Source organism: Taudactylus pleione, unplaced genomic scaffold (assembly GCF_031769625.1).
Source record: "Taudactylus pleione unplaced genomic scaffold, aTauple2 ptg000133l, whole genome shotgun sequence".
NCBI lineage: Eukaryota > Metazoa > Chordata > Amphibia > Anura > Myobatrachidae > Taudactylus > Taudactylus pleione.
Window position 1 is genome coordinate 135,231 of NW_028284535.1, and position 24,890 is coordinate 160,120.

Here is a 24,890-nt window from a genome sequence, read left to right on the forward strand (position 1 = left end):
AAATACCGGTCATTTTGCATTTGTTGAACAGTAAGATCTGTGTTCGGTTGTTTTTGCAAAAACTTTTCCTGGTGCCTCGTCCGCATCACCCTGCAGGACTTACCGTACACCCATGCGATGACCACACACTCCCAGAAGGCCTGCCACAGAAGAGTAATGCCACTTGCCGAATAGTAGTCGAAAAGTTGGAAGACGTACATCCCGCCCTGAAACCACACAATGGATATTAGTGACCTGACGAGGTGCCACGGCCCATCCCACACGCTGCCTAGTCATGTGATGTTCTACATTATATATGCAGCTGAGTGCAGGCTATGTGTCTCTGTTACCTGCGAAGTCACACTGTGTGCAGGGTCCCTGGATAGAGCTACGGACACAGGGGCCTGATTCTGAGTCGGATGCGTCCACTTTACCATACGGCCGCGGCAACCTACTTACAACCTTATGTGAGAACCCGCCCGTGAACGCCGGGTATCCGTGCATCTGCCTGTGGAAGCCTATCCCGCTCATTGTTTTTATCTAACCACAGCTGACGTCATCATTATCTGGACTTGCAGCCGCCCCGTGCTATGTGCAAAATATCTGTCTGAAATAGAGGTTCCGTCTCCAAACGCACATGGAAGTCGGCCTATACACCATGAGACTCCCGTGGCACTCCCACGAGGCGGAACAGTTCCTTGTGATCTCATCATCAATGCCCAATTGCCGCCAGAAACACCTATATCCGTCCTCACTTTCAAGCTCCATCTGTGGGCGTAAGCATGGGCCGGATCATACGTGGTCTGTGATCTCTTTCTACGGCAATTGTACAGTATGCAGATATCTGCAAGGGGTGTGGATTTAATAGATCGACAGTAAAAAGGTCTACGCACAATAGGTCAACACCAGATGGACGACAGGGGTACAAAGGTCGACAGGAACAAAATGTTGACATGGATGTACGTCGACAGGTAAAAAAGGTCGACAAGGTCCAAAGGTTGACATGGGAATGGTCAACAAATTTTTTTTTCTAACCCTAATCTTCATTCTAACCGTAATTCTGACCCTCCCCTTGGTGCCTAACCCTAACCATCCCTCCTAGTGCCTAACCCTAACCGTCCCCCCTAGTGCCTAACCATCATAGTAAGTGCCTAACCCTAACTGTCCTTCCTAGTGCCTATCCCTGCCTGTAGGGTAAGTGCCTAACCCTAATCATCCTTCCTAGAGCCTAACCCTCCGATAAGTGCCTAACCTTGATAAAGTGTCGACCAGTCACATGTCAACCTTTTGTCCCTGACAACCATCCGGTGTCGACCTATTGCTTTGCTTGTCGACCTTTTTACTGTCGATGTTTCAGCCTTCAACCTCTTCCAGATCTCTCAGCAATTTCAGACTCAGAATCAGGCCCAGAAAGTCTGGTGTGCACAGCAAAGATAGAACCATGGATCTAGCTGTGACATACGGGACTTTAGCTGTCGTTTTTCTACTAAACTGCTGCTACCAAGGTGCTGCTACCAAGGTGCTGCTCTCCATGGTACAGAACCCCCTTCCCCCCTCTTAAAATATCTCATGGAACCAATTACTAATAAAATACCATAGAATTTAGTAGGACCCATCATTACAACATCTCTTGTCTCTTACCTCGGTCACCATGGAGAGGTCAATAATGAAGCATAGAAGGCAACAGAGTGCAGCGATGACCTCCCTGCGCAAAAAGCCATTAATTGGGTGAGGAAATAAATCCAGGATCCCGGTAATGAATCCCTCGACCCCCACAAACTGTTTAGAGATAGAAGGGAAGCTCATGTTAGAAGAAGTGCAGGATGTGTCCAGGAAGACTAGCTGAACGTACAAGGTTCACTTGAGTTTTCCCCATACCCTCAACCCTGCACACCATTACACAGACTGGATTTCTCCCGCATTTTCCTCCACCTCTGCCCTGATGGTGTCAGTGTCCAACCTCTTCTCTGTCCCTCGCCCACGTAAGAGAAGAGGAAGGTGATGAGGAGACAGCTGTCCTGTTGGGAGTGGAGGGGAGGTCCTGCTCAGCACTTGGAGATATCACACAAAAACGAGACATTGCTCCTGGGTGCCAAAATATGACCAGAGCATCCCAACAATGAAAACACATGTTAAGCATACCTCCACCCATTACTCAATCCACAATACAAATGTTTGTATCTCTATAAAAATACGTAGCTCGGGGCCGGATTCTAGAAGAAAACAAGACATGACCCACGACCCAGCTGGACATCACACATGTTGGTTTTGGTACCTACTCACTTTTGTTTACTAACTGGGCATTTTTTTATTTACTGTAAGCCCAAGGTTTGCATAGTAACTGAGCTTGACTTTGGGGCTGATTCAGTGTGCGCTAATGAATGCAGATTCCCAATGGTTGGGAATCTGCACCATCGTCGGACCCGTAATGTGCAGTAAGGGTCTGCGTGATTGCATGCAGTTCGGCAACAGACTGTCAGTGATGGATAGTCTGCTGTCGTTTCTGGGTAGCGACGGTCTGTGTTTCCCAAAACAGAGGTGCGTCGCCGCCGTTGGGGGGGGAGGGAAGAGGTCAGGATCTCCGTCAGCTGACGGAGATTTCCTGGTCTCTTTTCCTGAACTGCGATGGCTGGCCTGCATGACCCCATGGTCACTCGGCCGGCCAAGGATCACGCAGATGATCCGATGCAGAGTCCTTGGACGCAGCTCGGATCATTAATGCATGCATTATCATAATATCAAGGATGGAATTGCAAAGCTGCTTGTGTGTGTGCTTTGTAATTCTGTCCTGTACTGAATCAGGCCCCCAATCAACCACAACACAGATAAGTGAGATAAATAATTTCTCATAACAGTAAATGTAGTCCAAGAGCTGGAAGTCAGGACACAATGTACCTGGAATCTGTACCCCAGTTATTTTGCGGGCAAATGGGACACTGATAGAGTTTTGGACTTTCTGTTTGAGTTGAGCAGTTACCCCTGGCCAATCTACGTTACCCAGGGTGGCTCTGAGATGTGAATCCGGCCCCGGACTGTGAGACATTTTATGACGCCCCAAGATGGCGTTCACCTTTTTCCATTCGCCAACTGTGTAGATGTTCACTTAGCTAAATCCCTTAAATACATTTTCCCCAAATCCCTGGGATTACCTGGCTGTCTAAACCAAGAACCAATAGCATAAAGAAGAACAGGGCAGCCCAGATGGGAGCAAATGGCATCAAAGTTACTGCCTTTGGGTAAGCGATAAAGGCCAATCCGGGACCTAGGGAGAAATGGTCAGACAAAGCACAGCATCAGCTCGCCGCATTGTTACATCATACCTACAGATTTACATCAGCTTTAATGACGTTGTGCATGCTGAGATGACTGAGTGCCAGGTATGGCACTAATTATTAGACTGAGTGCCAGGTATGTCACTGTATATTAGAGTGAGCACCATACATGGCACTATATATTAGACTGAGCATCACACGTGGCACTATTAGACTGACACTGTATATTCGACTGAGCGCCAGGTATGTCACTGTATATTTGACTGAGCACCAGGTATGTCACTGTATATTAAACTGAGCACCACACATGGCACTGTATATTTGACTGAGCACCAGGTATGGCGCTGTATATTAGACAAAGAACCATATATGACTCTGAGCACAAGGTCTTGCTCTGTATATTAGAAAGAACACCACGTATGGCACTGTATATTAGACTGAGAGTCAGGTATGTCACTGTATATTAGACTGATCACCACATATGACACTGTCTATTAGACTGATAACCACACATGTCACTGTCTATTAGACTGATCACCACATATGGCACTGCATATTAGACTGAGAACCAGGTATGGCCCTGAATTTATATTAGACTGAACACCACATATAGCACTGTATATTAGACTGAGCACAAGGTGTGTATCTATATTAGACTGAGCACAGGTATGGCTCTGTATATGAGACTAATCATCATGTATAGCACTATATATTAGACTGAGCACCACGTATGGCACTGTCGATTAGACTAAGACCACATATGGCACTGTATGTTAGACTGAGCACCAGGTATGGCACTGTATGTTAGACTTAGCAACAGGTATGGCACTGTACATTAGACTGAGCACCATGTATGGTACTGTATATTAGACTGAGTGCCAGGTATGGCACTGTATATTAGACTAAGACCACATATATGGCACTGTAAATTAGACTTAGCACCAGGTATGCCACTGTATGTTAGATTGAGAACCAGATATGGTACTGTATATTAGTTTAAGACCTCATATGGCAATATATACATTAGACTGAACATCAGGTATGGCACTGTATATTAGACTGAGCACCAGACATGGCACTGTGTATTAGCCAGAGCACCAGGTATGGCACAGTATATAAGACTGAGTACCACATGGATCTGTATATTAGACTCAGTACCATGTAATGTACTGTATATTAGACTGAGCACCAGGTATGGCACTGTATATAAGATTAAGACCACATATGGCACTGTATATTAGACTTAGCACCAGGTTTGCCACTGTATGTTAGATTAAGACCTCATATGGCACTATAGATTAGACTGAATACCAGGTATGGCACTATATATTAGACTGAGCACCAGACATGGCACTGTGTATTAGACTGAGCACCAGGTATGGCACGGTGTATTAGACTGAGCACCACAGATGGATCTGTATATTAGATTGAGTGCCAGGTATGGATTTGTATGTTAGACTAAACACCATATTAGATTAAATACCAGGTATGGCACTGTATATTAGACCAAGACTACATATGACACTGTATATTAGACTGAGTACCAGACGTGGCACTGAGTATTAAACTGAGCAACAGATATGGCACGGTATATTAGACTGACTGCCAGGTATGGCTTTGTATGTTAGACTAAACACCATATTAGATTAAATACCAGGTATGGCACTGTATATTAGACCAAGACCACGTATGGCACTGTATATTAAATTGAGTACCATACATGGCACTGTATATTAGTCTGAGCACCAGACACAACACTGTATATTAGACTGAGCACCAGACATGGCACTGTATATTAAACTGATCACCAGACATGGCACTGTATATTAGACTGAGCACCACACATGGCTCTGTATATTAGACTGAGCACCAGGCATGGCTCTGTATATTAGACTAAGCACCATATTATATTGTGTACCAGGTATGGCTCTGTATATTAGATTAAGACCTCATATGGCACTATATATTAGACTGAACACCAGGCACGGCACTATATATTAGACTGAGCACCAGACATGGCACTGTGTATTAGACTGAGCAACACACATGGATCTGTATATTAGACGGAGTGCCAGGTATAGATTTGTATGTTAGACTAAGCACCATGTTAGATTAAGTACCAGGTATGGCACTGTATATTAGACCAAGACCACATATGACACTGTATATTAGACTGAGCACCAGACATGGCACTGTGTATTAGACCGAGCAACACACATGGATCTGTATATTAGACTGAGTGCCAGGTATAGATTTGTATGTTAGACTAAGCACCATGTTAGATTAAGTACCAGGTATGGCACTGTATATTAGACCAAGACCACATATGGCACTGTATATTAGACTACGTATGGCACTGCATATTGAATTGAGTACCATCCATGCAAGTGTATATTAGTCTGAGCACCAGACATGGCTCTGTATATTAGACTAAGAACCATATTATATTGTGTACCAGGTATGGTTCTGTATATTAGACTAAGCACCATATTAGATTGAGCACCAGGTATGGCTCTGTATATTAGACTAAGCACCATATTAGATTGAGCACCAGGTATGGCTCTTTATATTAGACTAAGCACCATATTAGATTGAGCACCAGGTATGGCTCTGTATATTAGACTAAGAACCATATTATATTGTGTACCAGGCATGGCTCTGTATATTAGACTAAGCACCATATTAGATGGAGCACCAGGTATGGCTCTGTATATTAGACTAAGCACCATATTAGATTGAGCACCAGGTATGGCTCTTTATATTAGACAAGCACCATATTAGATTGAGCACCAGGTATGGCTCTGTATATTAGGCTAAGCACCATATTAGATTGAGCACCAGGTATGTCTCTGTATATTAAACTAAGCACCATATTAGATTGAGTAGCAGGTATGGCTCTGTATATTAGACTAAGCACCATATTATATTGTGTACCAGGTATGGCTCTGTATATTAGATTAAGACCTCATATGGCACTATATATTAGACTGAACACAAGGTACAGCACTATATATTAGACTGAGTACCAGACATGGCACTGTGTATTAGACTGAGCAACAGATATGGCACGGTATATTAGACTGAGTGCCAGGTATGGCACTGTATATTAGACTACGTATGGCACTGCATATTGAATTGAGTACCATCCATGGCACTGTATATTAGTCTGAGCACCAGACACGGCACTGTATATTAGACTGAGCACCAGACATGGCTCTGTATATTAGACTAAGAACCATATTATATTGTGTACCAGGTATGGCTCTGTATATTAGACTAAGCACCATATTAGATTGAGCACCAGGTATGGCTCTGTATATTAGACTAAGCACCATATTAGATTGAGCACCAGGTATGGCTCTGTATATTAGACTGAGTACCATACTAGATTGAGCAACAGGTATGACTCTGTATATTAGACTAAGCATCATATTAGATAGAGTACCAGGTATGTCTCTGTATATTAGACTAAGCATCAAATTAGCTAGAGTACCAGGTATGTCTCTGTATTTTAGACTAAGCACTGTATTAGATAGAGTACCAGGTATGACTCCGTATATTAGACTAAGCACAGTATTAGATTGAGTACCAGGTACGGCTCTGTATATTAGACTAAGCACCATATTAGATTGAGTACCAGGTAAGGCTCTGTATATTAGACTAAGCACCATATTAGATTGAGTACCAGGTATGGCTCTGTATAGTAGACTAAGCACCATATTAGATTGAGTACCAGGTACGGCTCTGTATATTAGACTAAGCACCATATTAGATTGAGTACCAGGTACGGCTCTGTAAATTAGACTAAGCACCATATTAGATTGAATACCAGGTACAGCTCTGTATATTAGACTAAGCACCATATTAGATTGAGTACCAGGTACGGCTCTGTATATTAGACTAAGCACCATATTAGATTGAGTACCAGGTACGGCTCTGTATATTAGACTAAGCACCATATTAGATTGAGTACCAGGTACAGCTCTGTATATTAGACTAAGCACCATATTAGATTGAGTACCAGGTACGGCTCTGTATATTAGACTAAGCACCATATTAGATTGAGCACCAGGTATGGCTCTTTATATTAGACTAAGCACCATATTAGATTGAGCGCCAGGTATGGCTCTGTATATTAGACTAAGCACCATATTAGATAGAGTACCAGGTATGGCTCTGTATATTAGACTAAGCACCATATTAGATTGAGTACCAGGTACGGCTCTGCATTTTAAACCTTGGCACTAGACAGGACACAGCATCTTCTCAGGGTCTGTTCCTATTCTGTTTCAACTTGTAAAACTGCGTAGGACTGACACCAGCTGCCTCTTGTTCCCACTGGCAGCTAGAAGTGAAAGTAAACAACAGGGCACATTTATTATATTAGTATTACAACCCTGAAGTGAGACTGTGCTGAAGGACATGACAGACTGGAACTGTGCGCAGGGAGACAATATAACTGTCGCCGCTAATATCCCTATACTGTAGGTTTTGTGAATTACCTTTTGTCCAGACTCACCAGACTCAGCAACTTTGGATATGTCAACGCCCTGCTCCGATGCCATGAACCCTAGGACGGAGAACACGACGAATCCAGCAAAGAAGCTTGTAGAGCTGTTAATAGCAGCCAGTATATAGGCGTCTCTGTGGAGTAAAAAGAGCCATAAGACAGAACCCATCATCGGTTGTACCATCGACATTTGCAGTAGCCTAGAGACTACTCTACCTGCTTCTCCTCTAATCCAACTAACCATGGCCTCTTAAACTGGGATTTTACAGTTTGGTACGCAGCTGCATTCCCAGACATGAGACGCCCAGGGATCACACACCCCATCTCACGTGTTAGCGATGCCGTACCCAATTGCAAATGCTATCCGGGGCCGAAAGGAGCAGTGAAACACTTCGGGGAGGAGGATGTTTTTCGGATCAGCTGTCTCCGCGCCGGAGCAATGATGAATTGCTCCGGCGCTCGCGTCGAGTTACAATGTTAATTACTGGGGTCCGGTCAAACCCCAATAATTAACATGAATAGACCCCAAAGAGAGGGAGAGAGGGACAGAGGGAAAGGGGGGTGGGAGAGAGAGACATGGAGGGGGAGAGAGAGAGAGGAAGGGACAGGGAGAGAGAGACAGAGAGTGAGATAAAGGAAGAGAGAGAGGGAAGGGGACAGAGGGCCAGATTCAGAGCCTGACGCTCTGAACGAGCGCCCGCTCTGAATCAGGGAGTGTTTTTTTTTTGTTGCGAGGCGGCCTCGTGGACGCTCGCATAGCTGTGGGTTACCACCCACAGCTTATGCGAGCGACCATGATGATGGTCAAGACCATCGCGACCATCGGGCTTGCGACGAGACCCTTGCGGTAGGGTCTCGTGGCCGCAAGCCCTGGAGTGATTTCTGCTCTATCAGAGCCAAAATCACTCCCACTGACATCACTAGTGATGTCAGTGGGGCCGGATCCAGACGGTAGGCGTTCCCATGGGAACGCCTCCGTCTGGGCAGCCACGCCCACCAAAGGGGGCGTGCTGTCAATCAACATCGACAGCACGCCCCTTTTGGAGCGAGACCCATAACGACGGCTATCCCGTCGTTATTCGGGTCTCGCGCATGCGCACGACGGAGGCGCCTCCATCATGCGCATGCGTATTTGGGAAACATCGACCCGCTTGCGAGCACTCAGTGCTCGCGAGCGGGTCTGGATGAGACCCAGAGGCCCTGATTCAGAGCCGGACGCTCTGACAGAGCGCTCGCTCTGAATCAGGGCCGTCCTTCTTGATTTTTAGAGCGGCCAGGAGCTCACAGCTATAGCGAGCGGCCAGGAAGATGGTCACGATGGTCAAGACCATCGTAACCATCGGGCCTGCGACGAGACCCTTGTGGTAGGGTCTCGTTGTCGCAAGCCCTTGAGTGCTTTCGGCTCAAAAAGAACGCCTCCGTCTGGGCAGCCACGCCCCTGGCACGCCCACCAAAGGGGGCGTGCTGTCACTCAACATCGACAGCACGCCCCCTTTGGTACGAGACCTGGAGCGACGGTTTGCCCGTCACTATCCGGGGTCTCGCGCATGCGCACGACAGAGCCGGCTCCGTCATGCGCATCCACACTGGGCCACCATTGACCCGCTCGCGAGCGCTCAGCGCTCGCGAGCGGGTCTGAATCAGGCCCAGAGAGAGAAGTGGATGGAGTGAGGAAGAGAGAGGGAGGACTGAGAAAACGTGCACTGCACACACTACCTGTTACAGTACCAGCTTTTCTAAAGGGGGTGGGCACTTTGAGGCATTAGACCCCACCCTCTACTCATATACCCGCAAAACATGGGATCATTTTTTTCTACGGGGGTGGGGCTTCCGTAGTCAACCATGGTCATCATGTCCATCAGTGGGGGTACTGCTGTGCTGTGTGATGCTGCCGGGAGGCGTGAACCAGCCAGGAAGAGTCTAGAGTAGCCAAGTTCCGGACAATGGGCCTGAGTCAGAGCCGCTCGCAAGCGCACAGCTCAATGTTTGGCCACTGCGCATGCGCCACGTCCGGCGTGCGCATGTGCAAGCCCCGCCAAGCGACTGAACTTCAGTCGCTGCGGGGCTCGCTACAAGACAGGGCGGCTATCGATGGTGAATGGCAGCTCACCCCGTTGTGTAGGCTGGTAGGGGGGGATGTGGCTGCACGAACGCAGGCGTTTCCTTAGGAACGCCTGGCGTTTGTGGGAGGACCTACTGACATCACTAGTGATGTCAGTAGTGGACTCCCTGCTCTATTAGAGCAGGGAGTCCACTCGGGCTTGCGGCAGCCGAGACCCTACCCCAGGGTCTTGTCGCAAGCCCGATGGTCGCGATAATCGTGACATCTCCAGCCCTCTAGCACAAGCTGTGGGTGGACACCTGCGGCAGCGAACGGGTCTGAATCAGGGCCTTTGTTTGCTGCAGTGTGCGGGCCCCTGGGCAACCGCCCCATCCACCCGCCTATAATCCGGCCCTGATGCCATCAGACACTTGGGTTCGCACGTGAGCAGTAAGGGTTTCCAGAACTTTTCGCTCATGCGTGGGTGCAATAAATCGCTCAGCTGCATAAACAGCAACACTGCGTCCATTCTCTAAATCAGGCCCTTAATAATAACTTCCAAAGACTCTATGGTTCGATAATCATGAGTTGAACCTGGTCATTTTCTGTATTTTATGAACTTATCATCGGAGCATCACTTCTATCCTTCCTTATATCATGTACCATTCTCAGTGGAGGTAAATCTTATAGGGCAACTAAGGTACATAGAAAAATACCTTTAATCTTCACGGCCTCGATGGTCCAATCGTCAAAGAGCTCATCTCTTCTCTGCGCTCGAGAGCAGTCTCTGCAAAGTACTAGTGGATGGGTATACTATCACACTTTATAGAGGAAACCAACCATCTAGTACTGAGACTGGTTGAGGATTTGGGGAAGGGGTAACGTTTACTAATTATATACAGTATGATACTACACAGTATACTGGGTACAGGAAGTACCTTGAAAGTTTAGGACAAGATCTGATCTCCACCAGCTTTAAGCTGGCACAGAATGTAAGCCCTGTGGCGCAATGTGACTAGCCATGCCACCATCGAGGGCGAGCGGTTAGTTACTACATCCTCGCCACCTCTCTTTCTCTGCAAAATTAAATCTTGTTTCTGCATTGCTCCGCAAAAAGAGGTGCATCGGTGCCCGTGCCAACGTCTGCTCCTCTACAAGTGCTGTGTGCTTCAATTTGTGCCAGTGGATTAGGTTTCTGCTGGAAGTACAGATCCAGGGGGCCGGGCAGATGGAGGTGCGACAGGCAGTAGGGTGGATTGGTGCAGGTTGAAGTACAGAGTAAGTGAATGGGCTGCCTCATTCTGCGGAGCATTCAAGTTTGTGGAGCAAGACTGCTGTGAGGAACGGTGAAGAGGGGCGTCACTTGCCATGTAGAGGGGCGCAGAGCAATTTAAGTTTCAAAAGGACAGTGGGGATCAGGTTTTGTTCTGTGCTTCTAGTGTTTGATGCCTCTGGGCCTGATTCAGAGCCGCTCGTTCGCTCTGAGCGATGTTCGCACAACTGCGCATGCGTATGGGTCGTAATGCACATGCGCAAACCAGTCATTGCGGTCGGAAATCGTGCGCTCGCAAAACAGTGAGGGGCTGCTAATTTGAGTGACAGAATGTACCGTTTGTGGGTGGTAACGGGAAGGTGCTTGAAAACGGGGGAGTGGAGATCCGAACGCAGGCGTGCCTAACGGTCAAAAGGGCATTTAATGGGTGTGCATAATTAACAAAGCAGCGTCTTCGACCATGTCACTCGGTTGTCTTTTTGCCTGAACTGCTCGCAGTGATAGCGGTAAGAAAAACCTACCACAAGCACTGTGAGCAGTTCTGATGCCTTTCGATGTTCCCGATTAATCTAATAAATACCGGAGATGACGTGTGATGCGAACGGCAAAGGGGAATCTTTACAAAATAGCGAGCGCATTTTTCGTTCGCTCGCTCAGACATAGAGGCGTCAACAAACCGCAAAGAGCGAGCGCTCAATTTAAATAGCCGGCCCCTTTTTTGGAACGACTGTCCGCAAATAGCGTCCGGCTCTGAATCAGGCCCACTGTGTGCACGGGAATGTACCAAAATGCTTCACGCACAAAATGACCAGGTGTACTAAGATGATCATGTTCTCATGTTGTCCTGATTTGTTTAAACCAAGCGGTATTTCATGAGAAAAAAAAATTAAAGTTTATTGGATTGAATGGAATGTTGTAGAAAATTAGGACATTGGACAGATGCACAGCGCATCTCGGAAAACGTCTCCACCTCTCCACACGTTGAAGCGCACCTCTAGTCCCACGAGTTTTGGATAAGCAATCTCATACCTGCATTTATTTCTGCAACCATTTGCTAAGCTGGTCGCACATGTCATTTACTGCAGGGCAGAGCTGAAAGCGGCTTCTTTCCCACCAGATTCCCGCAGGTGGGAAAGTTTTGGGTTATAGCCATGATTGGGTATTTAGAGGGGAGAGATGGGTGGTATGGGACAAACTAATACTTAAAAAGCACAAGGCACGCCTCTAGGGTGTGGCCAAGCCCCATCATTGGACGTAGTTATTTATTTATTATTTATTTATTACCAGTTATTTATATAGCGCACACATATTCCGCAGCGCTTTTACAGAGAATATTCGGCCATTCACATCAGTCCCTGCCCCAGTGGAGCTTACAATCTATGGCCCTCATTCAGAGCCGGACGCTATTTGCGGTCGTTCGTTTAAAAACAAGGGGTGGCTATTTAAATGATCCGTACGCACATTGCAGTGTGTTCACACCTCTAAGTCTGAACGAACGAGCAAAACATACGCTCGTTTATTTGTTAAAAACACCCCCTGGCCGCACGCATCCTACGTCATGTCCGCTATTTATTAGATTAATCGAGTACATCGACCAGCGTATGAACTGCTCGCTATTCTTGTGGTTGGTGTTTGCTACCACAAATTTGCGTGCAGTTCTGGCTATAAAATAACCCAGTGACGTGGTCAATGACGCTGCTGTTTTAAATATACACACCCATAAAACGCCCGTTTTGACCTTTAAGCACGCCTGCGTTCGGATCTCCACTCCCCATTTTCAAGCACCTTCCCCTGTTACCACCCACATACGCCTCATTCTGTCACTCAAAATAGCAGGCACTCGCTATATAGCGTACAAAGGATTTTCGGCCGCACTGACTGGTTCGCGCATGCGTACTAAAAAGCGTACGCATGCGCAAACATCGCTCGGAACGAGCGTACTGCCGCTAACGAGTGGCTCTGAATGAGGGCCTATATTCCCTACCACATGCACACGCACATACACACAATAGGGGTCATTTTGTTAGGAGCCAATTAACCTACCAGTATATTTTTGGAGTGTGGGAGGAAACCGGAGAACCCGGAGGAAACCCACGCAAGCACAGGGAGAATATACAAACTCCACACAGTTAGGGCCGTAGTGGGTATCGAACCAACGACCTCAGTGCTGTGAGGCAGTAATGCTACCATTACACCATCTGTGCTGCCCAGTTATGTCCTCTGTGCCGAATGAAGAAGGTGCAAGGTTGGGGAGTATAATATATAGATTAAGACTGCTCACAAAAGAACTAGTTTGGGATCAGTCCTTCCAAAAGAGGGCTAGTGGAGGTGTTACCCATAGTGATCAATCAGATTGTAGTTATCATTTCTCTGGCACAGTCTATTAAATGATAGCTAGAATTTGATTGGCTGCTATGGACAACACCTACACTTGTAATCTTTAGAAGGACTGATAACTCCCCCCCCCCCCCCCTTAGTTTTCTATACCAACATTTTAAGTGTAGTGATTTTTAACTAACAATCCAAATACAGTGGGTACTATACATACTTACAGTCATTTTGGTTGACCAGCACATCGACCAGGTTGGCCTGCATGCACGGGCGATGATCGATATCGACCATCCGTGCCCGCGCATCGACCATCGTTTGGGGGTTGGAAGGGCCCAAAAACAGGACGATATGAACGATAACCAAATAATCGATATCGTTATCGTTCTTATCGTCCTGTAAAATCTGACCGTGTGCACGCACCATTAGATACATTATATGGATGAATCACTTTTTATGGACATTGAATTGTCAATACTCGCCCCAGCTATACGCAGCCAGTCTCAGTTATCTTCCCAGTCTCCTTCCATTTGTCAGAATCTCCCATTCCACAGGGACAAACATAACAAATGACAGTATATAGAGCTGCCGTCTACTGGTGTCTGCTAAGCAAAGATTGCTTTGCCTCTCGGTGATAACCGCAGAGCAGAGGACTGGGAAGGCATCAGCTTCCCACTAAGGAACATAAGAGGTGACATCTAAGGATAATTGGGGATAGCTTGTTAGTGTAAACGTCAGCCAGGACATTGTGCTGTCAGAGTATACAGGCTGAGATGTTTCGCCGTCCACCTCGCAGGCAGATTAACTCACCTGTAGCAGTTATTGTGAAATCTGTTGTAGCTGCCCAAGGCGGTTAGTGCCCCTAAGCCGATAGCGTAAGAGAAGAAGATCTGTGTTCCCGCGTCTATCCACACCTAAAGGAAGGGGGAGAGAGAGTCTGCGGTGAATCTGGATAGATGCAAACAGACATGAGCTCCTGGTATGGGGCAGAGCAGAAGCACCGGACACTGAGCAGCTATATCTGTTTTGGCATTAAACTCACCGCGGCGGCATAGGACAATTTAATGGGGCTCATTTTAGAGTGCATTCGGAATGCACGTAGGGAGAAGACGCCTGTAAAAAAAAAAGTGCCTATTTATGTTTGTATGTTTACTAAAATCATCATGCATATGGCATTACTAAACGCCGGTATGCATGTGATGATTGGCGGGAAGCATCGTATCCAAAATGCCTAAAGGCGGGATGCATCAAGCATCCCATCCCGCCAATAATCGCACGCATACCGGCATTTAGTAATGCCGTATGCATTATGATTTTAGCAAAGGACAGCTCTCCCGATAAGAGCTGTCCTTTGCGGTGTCGGAACTTCCGGGTTTATGACCCTGGACTAGGGATGGCCATCGACGATTTGTAATCATCGATGGTTTATGGCCGATGTTGGATGTCTTTTCCCAACAATGTGGGAGAACGAGATGGTTTCCCTCCATCAATGAAAGAACATAACCGAATAGTTTTTTTTTTTCTTTTTTTCACCCACAAATCCACACCCTCCGGTTCTGACTGGCCTACGGGCCAATCAGTCATAGAACAGGGATGACCATCAGTTGTTGAAGCCATTGATGGTCATCCATTGCATAGTTGGTTACCATCGATGGCCACTTTCTATTTTGCCATCGATGGCAACCATACCGATGGCCATCCCTACCCTGGACTCCCTCTAAGCATGCGCGAGCCGCGGAGACCCTGGGAGGGATCTTATCTCCAGAAAAGAAGCACATGGGCTTCTATTAGGCAATGCCAGCTACAGATGGCATTGCTTTCTGAAGCATATGGAAAATGCGGCCAAACCCCAGAAAATTGCATTTTCGTGGGTTTGACTGCATTTTTAGGATTGATGTATTCCGCCCTAAGTATGATCAATACACAATCAACCAATTCACTGCATCATCCTCAATGTGTATCACTGCATCAGTTTTCTAGCCTTCTCATTAGATACTCCTCATATAAGCCATATCGGCTAAGGAGTCAAAGGGCCTGATTCAGAGCCGGACGCTATTTGCGCTCGCTCGTCCAGAAAAAGGGGCTGGCTATTTAAATTAACCGTTCGCTCTTTGCAGTCTGTTCACGCCTCTATGTCTGAACAAGCGAACAAAACATACGAACGTAATTTTGAAAAAAACGCCCCCTGGCCGCTCGCATCATACGTCATGTCCGCTATTTATTAGATTAATCGAGTACATCGAACGGCGTATGAACTGCTCGCTATTCTTGTGGTTGGTTTTTCCTACCACAATCATGCGAGCAGTTCTGACTATAAAACAACCAAGTGACTTGGCCGATGACGCTGCTTTATTAATTATGCACACCCTTAAAACGCCCGTTTTGACCGTTTGGCACGCTTGCGTTCGGATCTCCACTCCCTGTTTTCAAGCACCTTCCCCTGTTACCACCCACAAACGCCTCATTCTGTCACTCAAATTAGCAGGCATTCGCTATTTAGCGAGCACACGATTTTTGGCTGCACTGACTGGTTCGCGCATGCGTATTAAAATCCGTACGCATGCGCAGTTGTGCGAACATCGGTCGGAACGAACGAGCAGCCGCTTACGAGCGGCTCTGAATCAGGCCCAAAGTCTGTGTCAGAACTAGGTGAACACACCCTTAATCTTTTATTGCCCATGCTTGACACGCCCTGTACTGCCTCCCTCTGGCATAAGGAGCCGCAAGTCAACAATACAGAAAAGTAGAGTTGGCAACCATCAATGGCCAGAGGCGATGGTGACTGTCATCGATGGGCAGTCACCGATGTTAAAGTATCGATGGTTGAGCCGAGGGTGAAGCACAAATGCGTTTTGTGCACCATCGATGGTTTCTGACAGAACATCGATGGTGGAGCCGTCAATGGTCGCCACTACACAAGAGTCTACATGCATACACATTTTAAAATCACATTATTACTACTTTGTCGGCATGCCGATGTCCACATTGTCGACAGTGTCAACATCGAGACTGCATACCGATCCCGTCCGGTAACCTCTGTCTACATGTGAATGTACACTGACCTCTATGGTCCCAGAAGCCCCCAGGATCTCTCACCTGAGCTTCGGCAAGCTTAGACCAGTTAGGTTTTAGATAGTATACGATGCCATCTAGTGCGCCCGGCAGAGTGACCCCATGGGCCAGAAGGACAATCAGAACCACGTATGGAAACAGGGCTGTGAAGTAGACCACCTGGAAGAGAAAGGGGTTGACGGCTGATGTTATATAAAATCAAACGGGTTATTAAAGACGTTGGAGGTCATTGTGAGACACAAAACGGGTGCCCCCTGGCACAAAAGCACCTTTGGGCTAGCTGCTTTGCGCCAGTGTGTCATATATCCTCCTGATAAATCAAACTCTGACCTTAAAATGGCAGCCATCTGGCAATATGGTCGTCCAACCCTCTCAATCAGAATGTGCCAGCTCAGTGATTGTGCCAAGCATATCGACCACAAGGGGCACATGACAGAGATTTCCCATCCCCCCTTCCCAAGCAACTCAATAGCAATCCAGTTATTTCTGTTTGACGTTTAATCCAGCAGGATTGTTGCATTCAGGGCACATATGGAGCAATGTTGGTCCAGATGGTTACTAGAAACAACTGAATTATCTGATGGAATAACAATATATGTGGTCAGCTTTAAGCATAGTAGACAGCATGATGATAACCAGTCGCCCAGCTGGCTACACAGACAGCCATAAATCATAAGTATTAAAATTGTATTTAGGGAGATATTGGGGCTGATAGTGTTGGGATGTACACGCCCACATGGCACTGGCCACACCCACATGGCACTGGTTACACCCATGCAGCACTGGTCACACCTCCTCTGCTTTTTACAGTAGGCCCTTAATCATATTGAGCCCCAGGCCCATGTGGCCCTTAGTGGTCTATTCATCATCCTATAAATAACAGTTTTAACACAGCTTTTACATATATATGTAGTCAGCCTTATTCATTAATCTTGTAATGCAGGAGATATCACAGATATCTCCTGGTTACAGTCCTGACACGATAACTTCCACACTCCCCATACATTAGTATGAAATTAAGCTATTCATCAGCTTCCGAAAATCATATATTTTCGGTAATTGACTGTGTAACTGTATGCCATTCTCAGATGGCGTACAGCTCCTGAAAAGCATCACAAGCTGGCTTTTACACTGCAGCTTGTGTGGGAAAGGGATCTCCCCGCTGCCCCCTGCTCAGGGGTCAGAGTTTGCAGCCTTCTCTGCACAGCTCCTGCCCGCAGTCTGCAGCCTCCATCCTGCAACAGGTATATGACAGCCGGGCAATGGGTGGGGGGGGTCCGCGGGGTGCTGAGACAGAGGATGCGGGTGGCACATTGGATGGAGTGAGCAGCGCGGGCAGAGCATTTGCAGCAGTATCTCTACAATAGCCGGGCAGACCCGGCCGGGAAGGTGTCTGTGAGGAGCAGTGTTGCCAACTCTGAAAAGGAAAACAAGCAACTTATAAGTAAAAAAAAAAAGCCCAAAACAAGCCTAAAAAGCCCAATAAAAAAGCCCAATTTATGGGGTGTCTCTTTGTCTTCACTCTCTACCTGCCTAACTTACTTTAATCCCTCTCTTCTCTAACCTAAATATTTTAGTGTATGCACAGCCTTATCTGCCTATGTAGCTTTTCTACCTCTACAACAGCCTCCATATTTTTACCTCCTCCCTCTTTTCATACCTTATTCCAGGGTTTCCCAACCACGGTCCTCAAGGCACACTAACAGTCCAGATTTTAAGGATAGCCATACTTGAGCACATGTGGCTTAATTAGTACCTCAGTTATTTTTATTTAACCATCTGTGCTTGAGCATGGATATCAGTAAAACCAGGACTGCTAGTGTGCCTTGAGGACCGAGGTTGGGAATCACTGCCTTATTCCCTTGCCAGTCTTCAGCTGGGTACACACTTGCCGATGTGTGTATCCCATACTTGCCAACTCTCCCTCATTGTCAGGGAGACTCCCTGAAATAACAGCAATCTCCCTGTCTCCCTGAAGAGTCTACCAATCTCCCTCATTTCACCTTACCCCCATTATGATACTGTTATATAAAAGAAAAAACAGAGATATATACATTCAAATGGGATCATTAGTATAATTTCCCTACATTGGGTATAAGGCACAGTGATCCCTATGGTTACATGTATTTTCTGAGAAGTAACAGTGTGTTTTCATCAACAAGTAGATCTTACTAACTGCTTTGGGGCTCATTTACATGTGGATGTAAATCAATTTTATGACACGCCTCTCAGATGTAGCAGTACACGCCCACTTTACCGCCGCGCTCATAGGTGCTGCTTTCACAATCTCCCTGAAATGCTTTTTCAAAAGTAGGCAAGTATGGTGTATCCAGTGATGCAACACCAGACCATGCAATATATATAGGGCGGTCGATACATACTGCACGATGTGGTGACCAAACGTCCGATATGTCGGGAGTCGGCATCTGGGTCGTTCCATAAGCCCTACATGCAGGCTGACGGAACGACCCCGATGGATGACCCGCGGGAGTGCGCAGGGTCACACATAATGGGTACACTCTGGCCGATGTGCAGGGGCGTCTTAAGAGAGGAGGGGACCCGTGTGCACACCCTGTGCGGGGCCCCCTCCTCTCTCCCTGGTGACCGTCAGGGAGCCTTAGTAGACTCACGGCGGCCATTTTCCAGTGTTCTGAGCAGCGCAGACACTCGACGTGGGACCATGGACAGGTGAGTCTAAAATAATATGGGTGGACCCGGGGGCCCCGCACACACTGCACCCATTCTAGATACGCCACTGCCGATGTGGACGATATGTCGGCCCAATCAGCTGGATCAGGCGACATATCGTCTAGTGTGTACCCACCTTTCCTTTACTCTTCTTCTTCTCTGCATTTCTCTCACCCCTCTTCCTTACCTCCTTCATTCCTGTCACCTGTCTAATTCCATTATCCCCTCTTTTTAACAGCCTCAGATCGAAGGGATGCCGGGCGCCACGAGCAGACAGCCGTGGGGGGGGAGGGTTAGGTTTAGGGCTCCCGGGGGGGACTTAGGGTTAGGCACCCCCCGGGAGGTTAGGGTTAGGCTAGGGGAAGGGGGGGATTAGGTTTACGCATTTAGAGGGGGAATAGGGTTAGGCACTTGGGGGGGAGGCTAGGGTTAGGCACCCAGAGGGAGGGTTAGGGGGGTAGGTTAGGTTAGTTAGTACTTACCTAGGGACGATCGGGCTTTCCAGCGCTGTCGGGCTGCCGCTGCTGGGATCTGTTCCTCTGTCGGACTGACGCTGCCGCATATCTCCCAACACGACCCTCTCCAGGAGGGACACAATGCTCTGGTCCTGGACTTCCCTGGTAAGAGGTGGGGCTGCAGCACAGTTCAAAAGTCAAATAGGGGAGTCACACCAACTGTCATTTCACACACTGCCAAACATCACTGGCTGGGACTCACTGGCAGTTGGTGTGACTCCCCTATTTGAATTTTGGACTGTGCTGCAGCCCAACCTCTGGAGCCTCCACCAATCATAAATTACCAGGGAAGTCCAGGACCAGAGCATTGTGTCCCTCCTGGAGAGGGTCATGTTGGGAGGTATGTTGCCGGGATTCGAACTACCGGCCATGCGGCCGGCGGTATTACATTCCGATTCCCCTCAGTCACTACCAGTGCAAAAAACACACACACATATACACCTACCTCCAGGGGTGCATCGGCAATACACAAAAAAAAAAAAAACCCAAAAACAAGCAACTTGCAAAAAACACAAGCCCAATTCCGCAACTATGGTGAGGAGCAGGGACACATGATACAGGAAGGGGAGGAGCCACCACCAGCAGATCTGTGGCAGCAGCATCTCTATAACAGCCGGGCAGACCCGGCGGCGAGGGGGGGTTTGTTGTCCACAAGGTGCAGTCAGCTGTGCGGGGAGGGGGGGAGAGACCAGCAGCCAGCTGAGCGGGGAGCCGGGGAATAGGCAGCAGTCACCTGTGCGAGGTGCCCGAGGGAGAGATGCCCAGCGGTCAGTTGTGCGGGGAGCCCAGGGCTGCAGGAGGAAAGTATCTATTTTCCAAAAAACTGTCTTCGCAGAAATTACAGTTTTTCAGAAGAGATACTTATGTACAGGAGCAATGATGAATTGCTCTGTTAATTAGGTAGAACTCAATGCCAGTTCTAAACCTAATTAACACTGCATCATTTTTCGTTTTGATGAATAGACCCCTCTATCTGGCCCTGGTGGCTACACCCATTTGTGCTGAAATTTGTCTTTGGTGAATCATGAGGGGACATGGGCACAGCTTGCCCCCACAGTGGCCCTGGCTAGGGCAATTTATAGTACACCCCCCTCCTCAGCTCACATGCGAATGTCTATTGCTTCTTTGCCGCTTGTGCGGCAAATCGCACCATGCATGGAACGCGAACGGGTATGTGCGCTGCGTTCGCACCCGCCACTCCATAGGATTGCATGGTGCGACTGGAGCACGCGGAATGGCGTTAGCATGGCGCACGCGGTCACGTCTAATCGCTAGACGCGATGCGTGCGCACGTTTGCAGCGCAATCAGCAAAGATGCAAGTGGACAAATGTGTATTTTCTCTTCTTAATAGATATATCTACAGTATATACACTACTTCCAATAGCATTTTTGGGCGTGGAGTTTCTCACTTGGGAGGGAGGTATTGTGTAGACTTGTGTTATCTGACACTTTGATATAAATATTTGTGGTAATAATTGCGTCTGGTTTGTTATTTTTTCCCCAGAAGACCTTCAGCGCTGTCTTTGGCTATATAGTATATAATGTGAAGGACATTTTATTTAGTGCCAATCAATGTTTATGTCTTTTATAAGCAGCAGTTTTCCCTTTCGCTCCTCTCCGTGTAGTGCTCCAATGAAACCATTAGTAATGCAGGGAGAGCTGCAGAGATTAAACTCTGACGCTGTGTGATTAATCCCCCTGTCCTGTGCAATCAGCCGTGTGGGAAGGAGAAGTGGAGAACTCGTGACACACATGACAATGAGCGCTGAGCGCTGTGACTGGACGCCTCAGGGAGACGCAGGAAGAGCAAGGAGAGAAACTTCATTATTGTGCGATTGTCTATCAGGCCGTATTCTTCACTCTGATAAGGGGGCCAGCCTGCTATCCTTCCGAAATGCACCTCGGGGGTTTTGTTCCAAAGCTGAAAGGTTAATACAAGCAGTGCACTCAGCGTAGCCAATAAATACTGGTTAAATGTGTTAAGAAGATTTAAAAACATTCATTATTTAGGTATAACAATGTATACACATATACTGTACATGATCTACAAGACATATTGGCCAGAATGTGTAAAGGTGCCCACACACATACCGATGTCCTCACGATACGATTTTATGGCCAATTTCCTCATGAACTTTCACGGGAGCTCCCTTGCCGTCGTGATCACGATTTGGAGTTAAAAATGTCCAATCTGACTAAAGATCTATCTTGCAGCCAATGCATTGTATCCCAGATTGTCTAATCTGCCCTACAGCACGGCAGATCAGAAGATGCAATGTACGACGAGCGGGGACGCGCATCGGCATCGTGCTCGTGAGTATAAACTCACGATTTGTACTTAATTTATCGGATTCGTCGTCACGATGCGTCAAAATCGGCCAAATCGTGTAAAATGTCGCTATGTGTGTGGGCAACTTAAGACATGACACTGAGGAAGTGCTGCAGTATCTGCAACACATGACATTGAGAAAGTGCTGCAGAATGTGGAACACATGACATTGAGGAAGTGCTGCAGTATCTGGAACACATGACACTGAGGAAGTGCTGCAGAATGTGGAACACATGGCACTGAGGAAGTGCTGCAGTATCTGGAACACATGACACTGAGGAAGTGCTGCAGTATCTGGAACACATGACACTGAGGAAGTGCTGCAGGATGTGGAACACATGACACTGAGGAAGTGCTGCAGTATCTGGAACACATGACACTGAGGAAGTGCTGCAGAATGTGGAACACATAACACTGAGGAAGTGCTGTAGAATGTGGAACACATAACACTGAGGAAGCGCTGTAGAATGTGGAACACATGACACTGAGGAAGTGCTGTAGAATGTGGAACACATGACACTGAGGAAGTGCTGTAGAATGTGGAACACATGACACTGAGGAAGTGCTGTAGAATGTGGAACACATGACACTGAGGAAGTGCTGCAGGATATGGAACACATGACACTGAGGAAGTGCTGTAGAATGTGGAACACATGACACTGAGCAAGTGCTGCAGAATGTGGCATACATTTTACTGAGAAAGTGCTGCAGGATGTGGAACACATGACACTAATGAAGTGCTGTAGGATGTGAGGAAGTGCAGCAGGATGTGGAACACGTGACACTGAGGAAGTGCTGTTGGAAATGGAATAGATGACACTGAGGAAGTGCTGCAAGATATGGAACACATGACACTGAGGAAGTGCTGCAAGATATGGAACACATGACACTGAGGAAGTGCTGCAGAATGTGGAACATATGGCACAGAGGAAGTGCTGTAGTATGTGGAACACATGACACTGAGAAAGTGCTGTAGAATGTGGAACACATAACACTGAGGAAGTGCTGTAGAATGTGGAACACATAACACTGAGGAAGTGCTGTAGAATGTGGAACACATAACACTGAGGAAGTGCTGTAGAATGTGGAACACATGACACTGAGGAAGTGCTGCAGAATGTGGATCACATGACACTGAGGAAGTGCTGCAGGATATGGAACACATGACACTGAGGAAGTGCTGCAGAATGTGGAACATATGGCACTGAGGAATTGCTGTAGTATGTGGAACACATGACACTGAGAAAGTGCTGTAGGATGTGGAACACATGACACTAATGAAGTGCTGTAGGATGTGAGGAAGTGCAGTAGGATGTGGAACACGTGACACTGAGGAAGTGCTGTAGTATGTGGAACACATGACACTGAGGAAGTGCTGTAGGATGTGGAATAGATGACACTGAGGAAGTGCTGCAAGATATGGAACACATGACACTGAGGAAGTGCTGTAGGATGTGGAATAGATGACACTGAGGAAGTGCTGCAAGACATGGAACACATGACACTGAGGAAGTGCTGCAGAATGTGGAACATATGGCACTGAGGAAGTGCTGTAGGATGTGGAATAGATGAAACTGAGGAAGTGCTGCAAGATATGGAATACATGACACTGAGGAAGTGCTGCAGAATGTGGAACACATGACACTGAGGAAGTGCTGCAGAATGTGGAACACATGACACTGAGAAAGTGCTGCAGAATGTGGAACACAAAACACTGAGGAAGTGCTGTAGAATGTGGAACACATGACACTGAGGAAGTGCTGTAGAATGTGGAACACATAACACTGAGGAAGTGCTGTAGGATGTGAGGAAGTGCAGTAGGATGTGGAACACGTGACACTGAGGAAGTGCTGTAGTATGTGGAACACATGACACTGAGGAAGTGCTGTAGGATGTGGAATAGATGACACTGAGGAAGTGCTGCAAGATATGGAACACATGACACTGAGGAAGTGCTGTAGGATGTGGAATAGATGACACTGAGGAAGTGCTGCAGAATGTGGAACATATGGCACAGAGGAAGTGCTGTAGCATGTGGAACACATGACACTGAGAAAGTGCTGTAGAATGTGGAACACATAACACTGAGGAAGTGCTGTAGAATGTGGAACACATAACACTGAGGAAGTGCTGTAGAATGTGGAACACATAACACTGAGGAAGTGCTGTAGAATGTGGAACACATGACACTGAGGAAGTGCTGCAGAATGTGGATCACATGACACTGAGGAAGTGCTGCAGGATATGGAACACATGACACTGAGGAAGTGCTGCAGAATGTGGAACATATGGCACTGAGGAATTGCTGTAGTATGTGGAACACATGACACTGAGAAAGTGCTGTAGGATGTGGAACACATGACACTAATGAAGTGCTGTAGGATGTGAGGAAGTGCAGTAGGATGTGGAACACGTGACACTGAGGAAGTGCTGTAGTATGTGGAACACATGACACTGAGGAAGTGCTGTAGGATGTGGAATAGATGACACTGAGGAAGTGCTGCAAGATATGGAACATATGACACTGAGGAAGTGCTGTAGGATGTGGAATAGATGACACTGAGGAAGTGCTGCAAGATATGGAACACATGAAGCTGAGGAAGTGCTGCAGAATGTGGAACATATGGCACTGAGGAAGTGCTGTAGGATGTGGAATAGATGAAACTGAGGAAGTGCTGCAAGATATGGAACACATGACACTGAGGAAGTGCTGCAGAATGTGGAACACATGACACTGAGGAAGTGCTGCAGAATGTGGAACACATGACACTGAGAAAGTGCTGCAGAATGTGGAACACAAAACACTGAGGAAGTGCTGTAGAATGTGGAACACATGACACTGAGGAAGTGCTGTAAAATGTGGAACACATAACACTGAGGAA

The 24,890-nt window shown here is 47.1% G+C and overlaps 1 protein-coding gene across 1 annotated transcript in view; it reads right to left on the reverse strand.

Annotated features, from left to right (window-relative positions):
- The window catches only part of LOC148523432 (sodium- and chloride-dependent creatine transporter 1-like), a 99,822-nt gene that overhangs the window by 12,146 nt on the left and 62,786 nt on the right, over positions 1–24,890 (reverse strand). Inside the window, exons 6-11 of the mRNA XM_088473212.1 lie at positions 16,500–16,634; positions 14,214–14,317; positions 7,771–7,895; positions 3,129–3,241; positions 1,621–1,758; positions 104–206 (exon numbers count right to left, since the gene is read on the reverse strand). Of these exons, the coding sequence (XP_088329338.1) occupies positions 104–206; positions 1,621–1,758; positions 3,129–3,241; positions 7,771–7,895; positions 14,214–14,317; positions 16,500–16,634 (718 nt within the window). The remainder of the gene's footprint in view (positions 1–103; positions 207–1,620; positions 1,759–3,128; positions 3,242–7,770; positions 7,896–14,213; positions 14,318–16,499; positions 16,635–24,890) is intronic.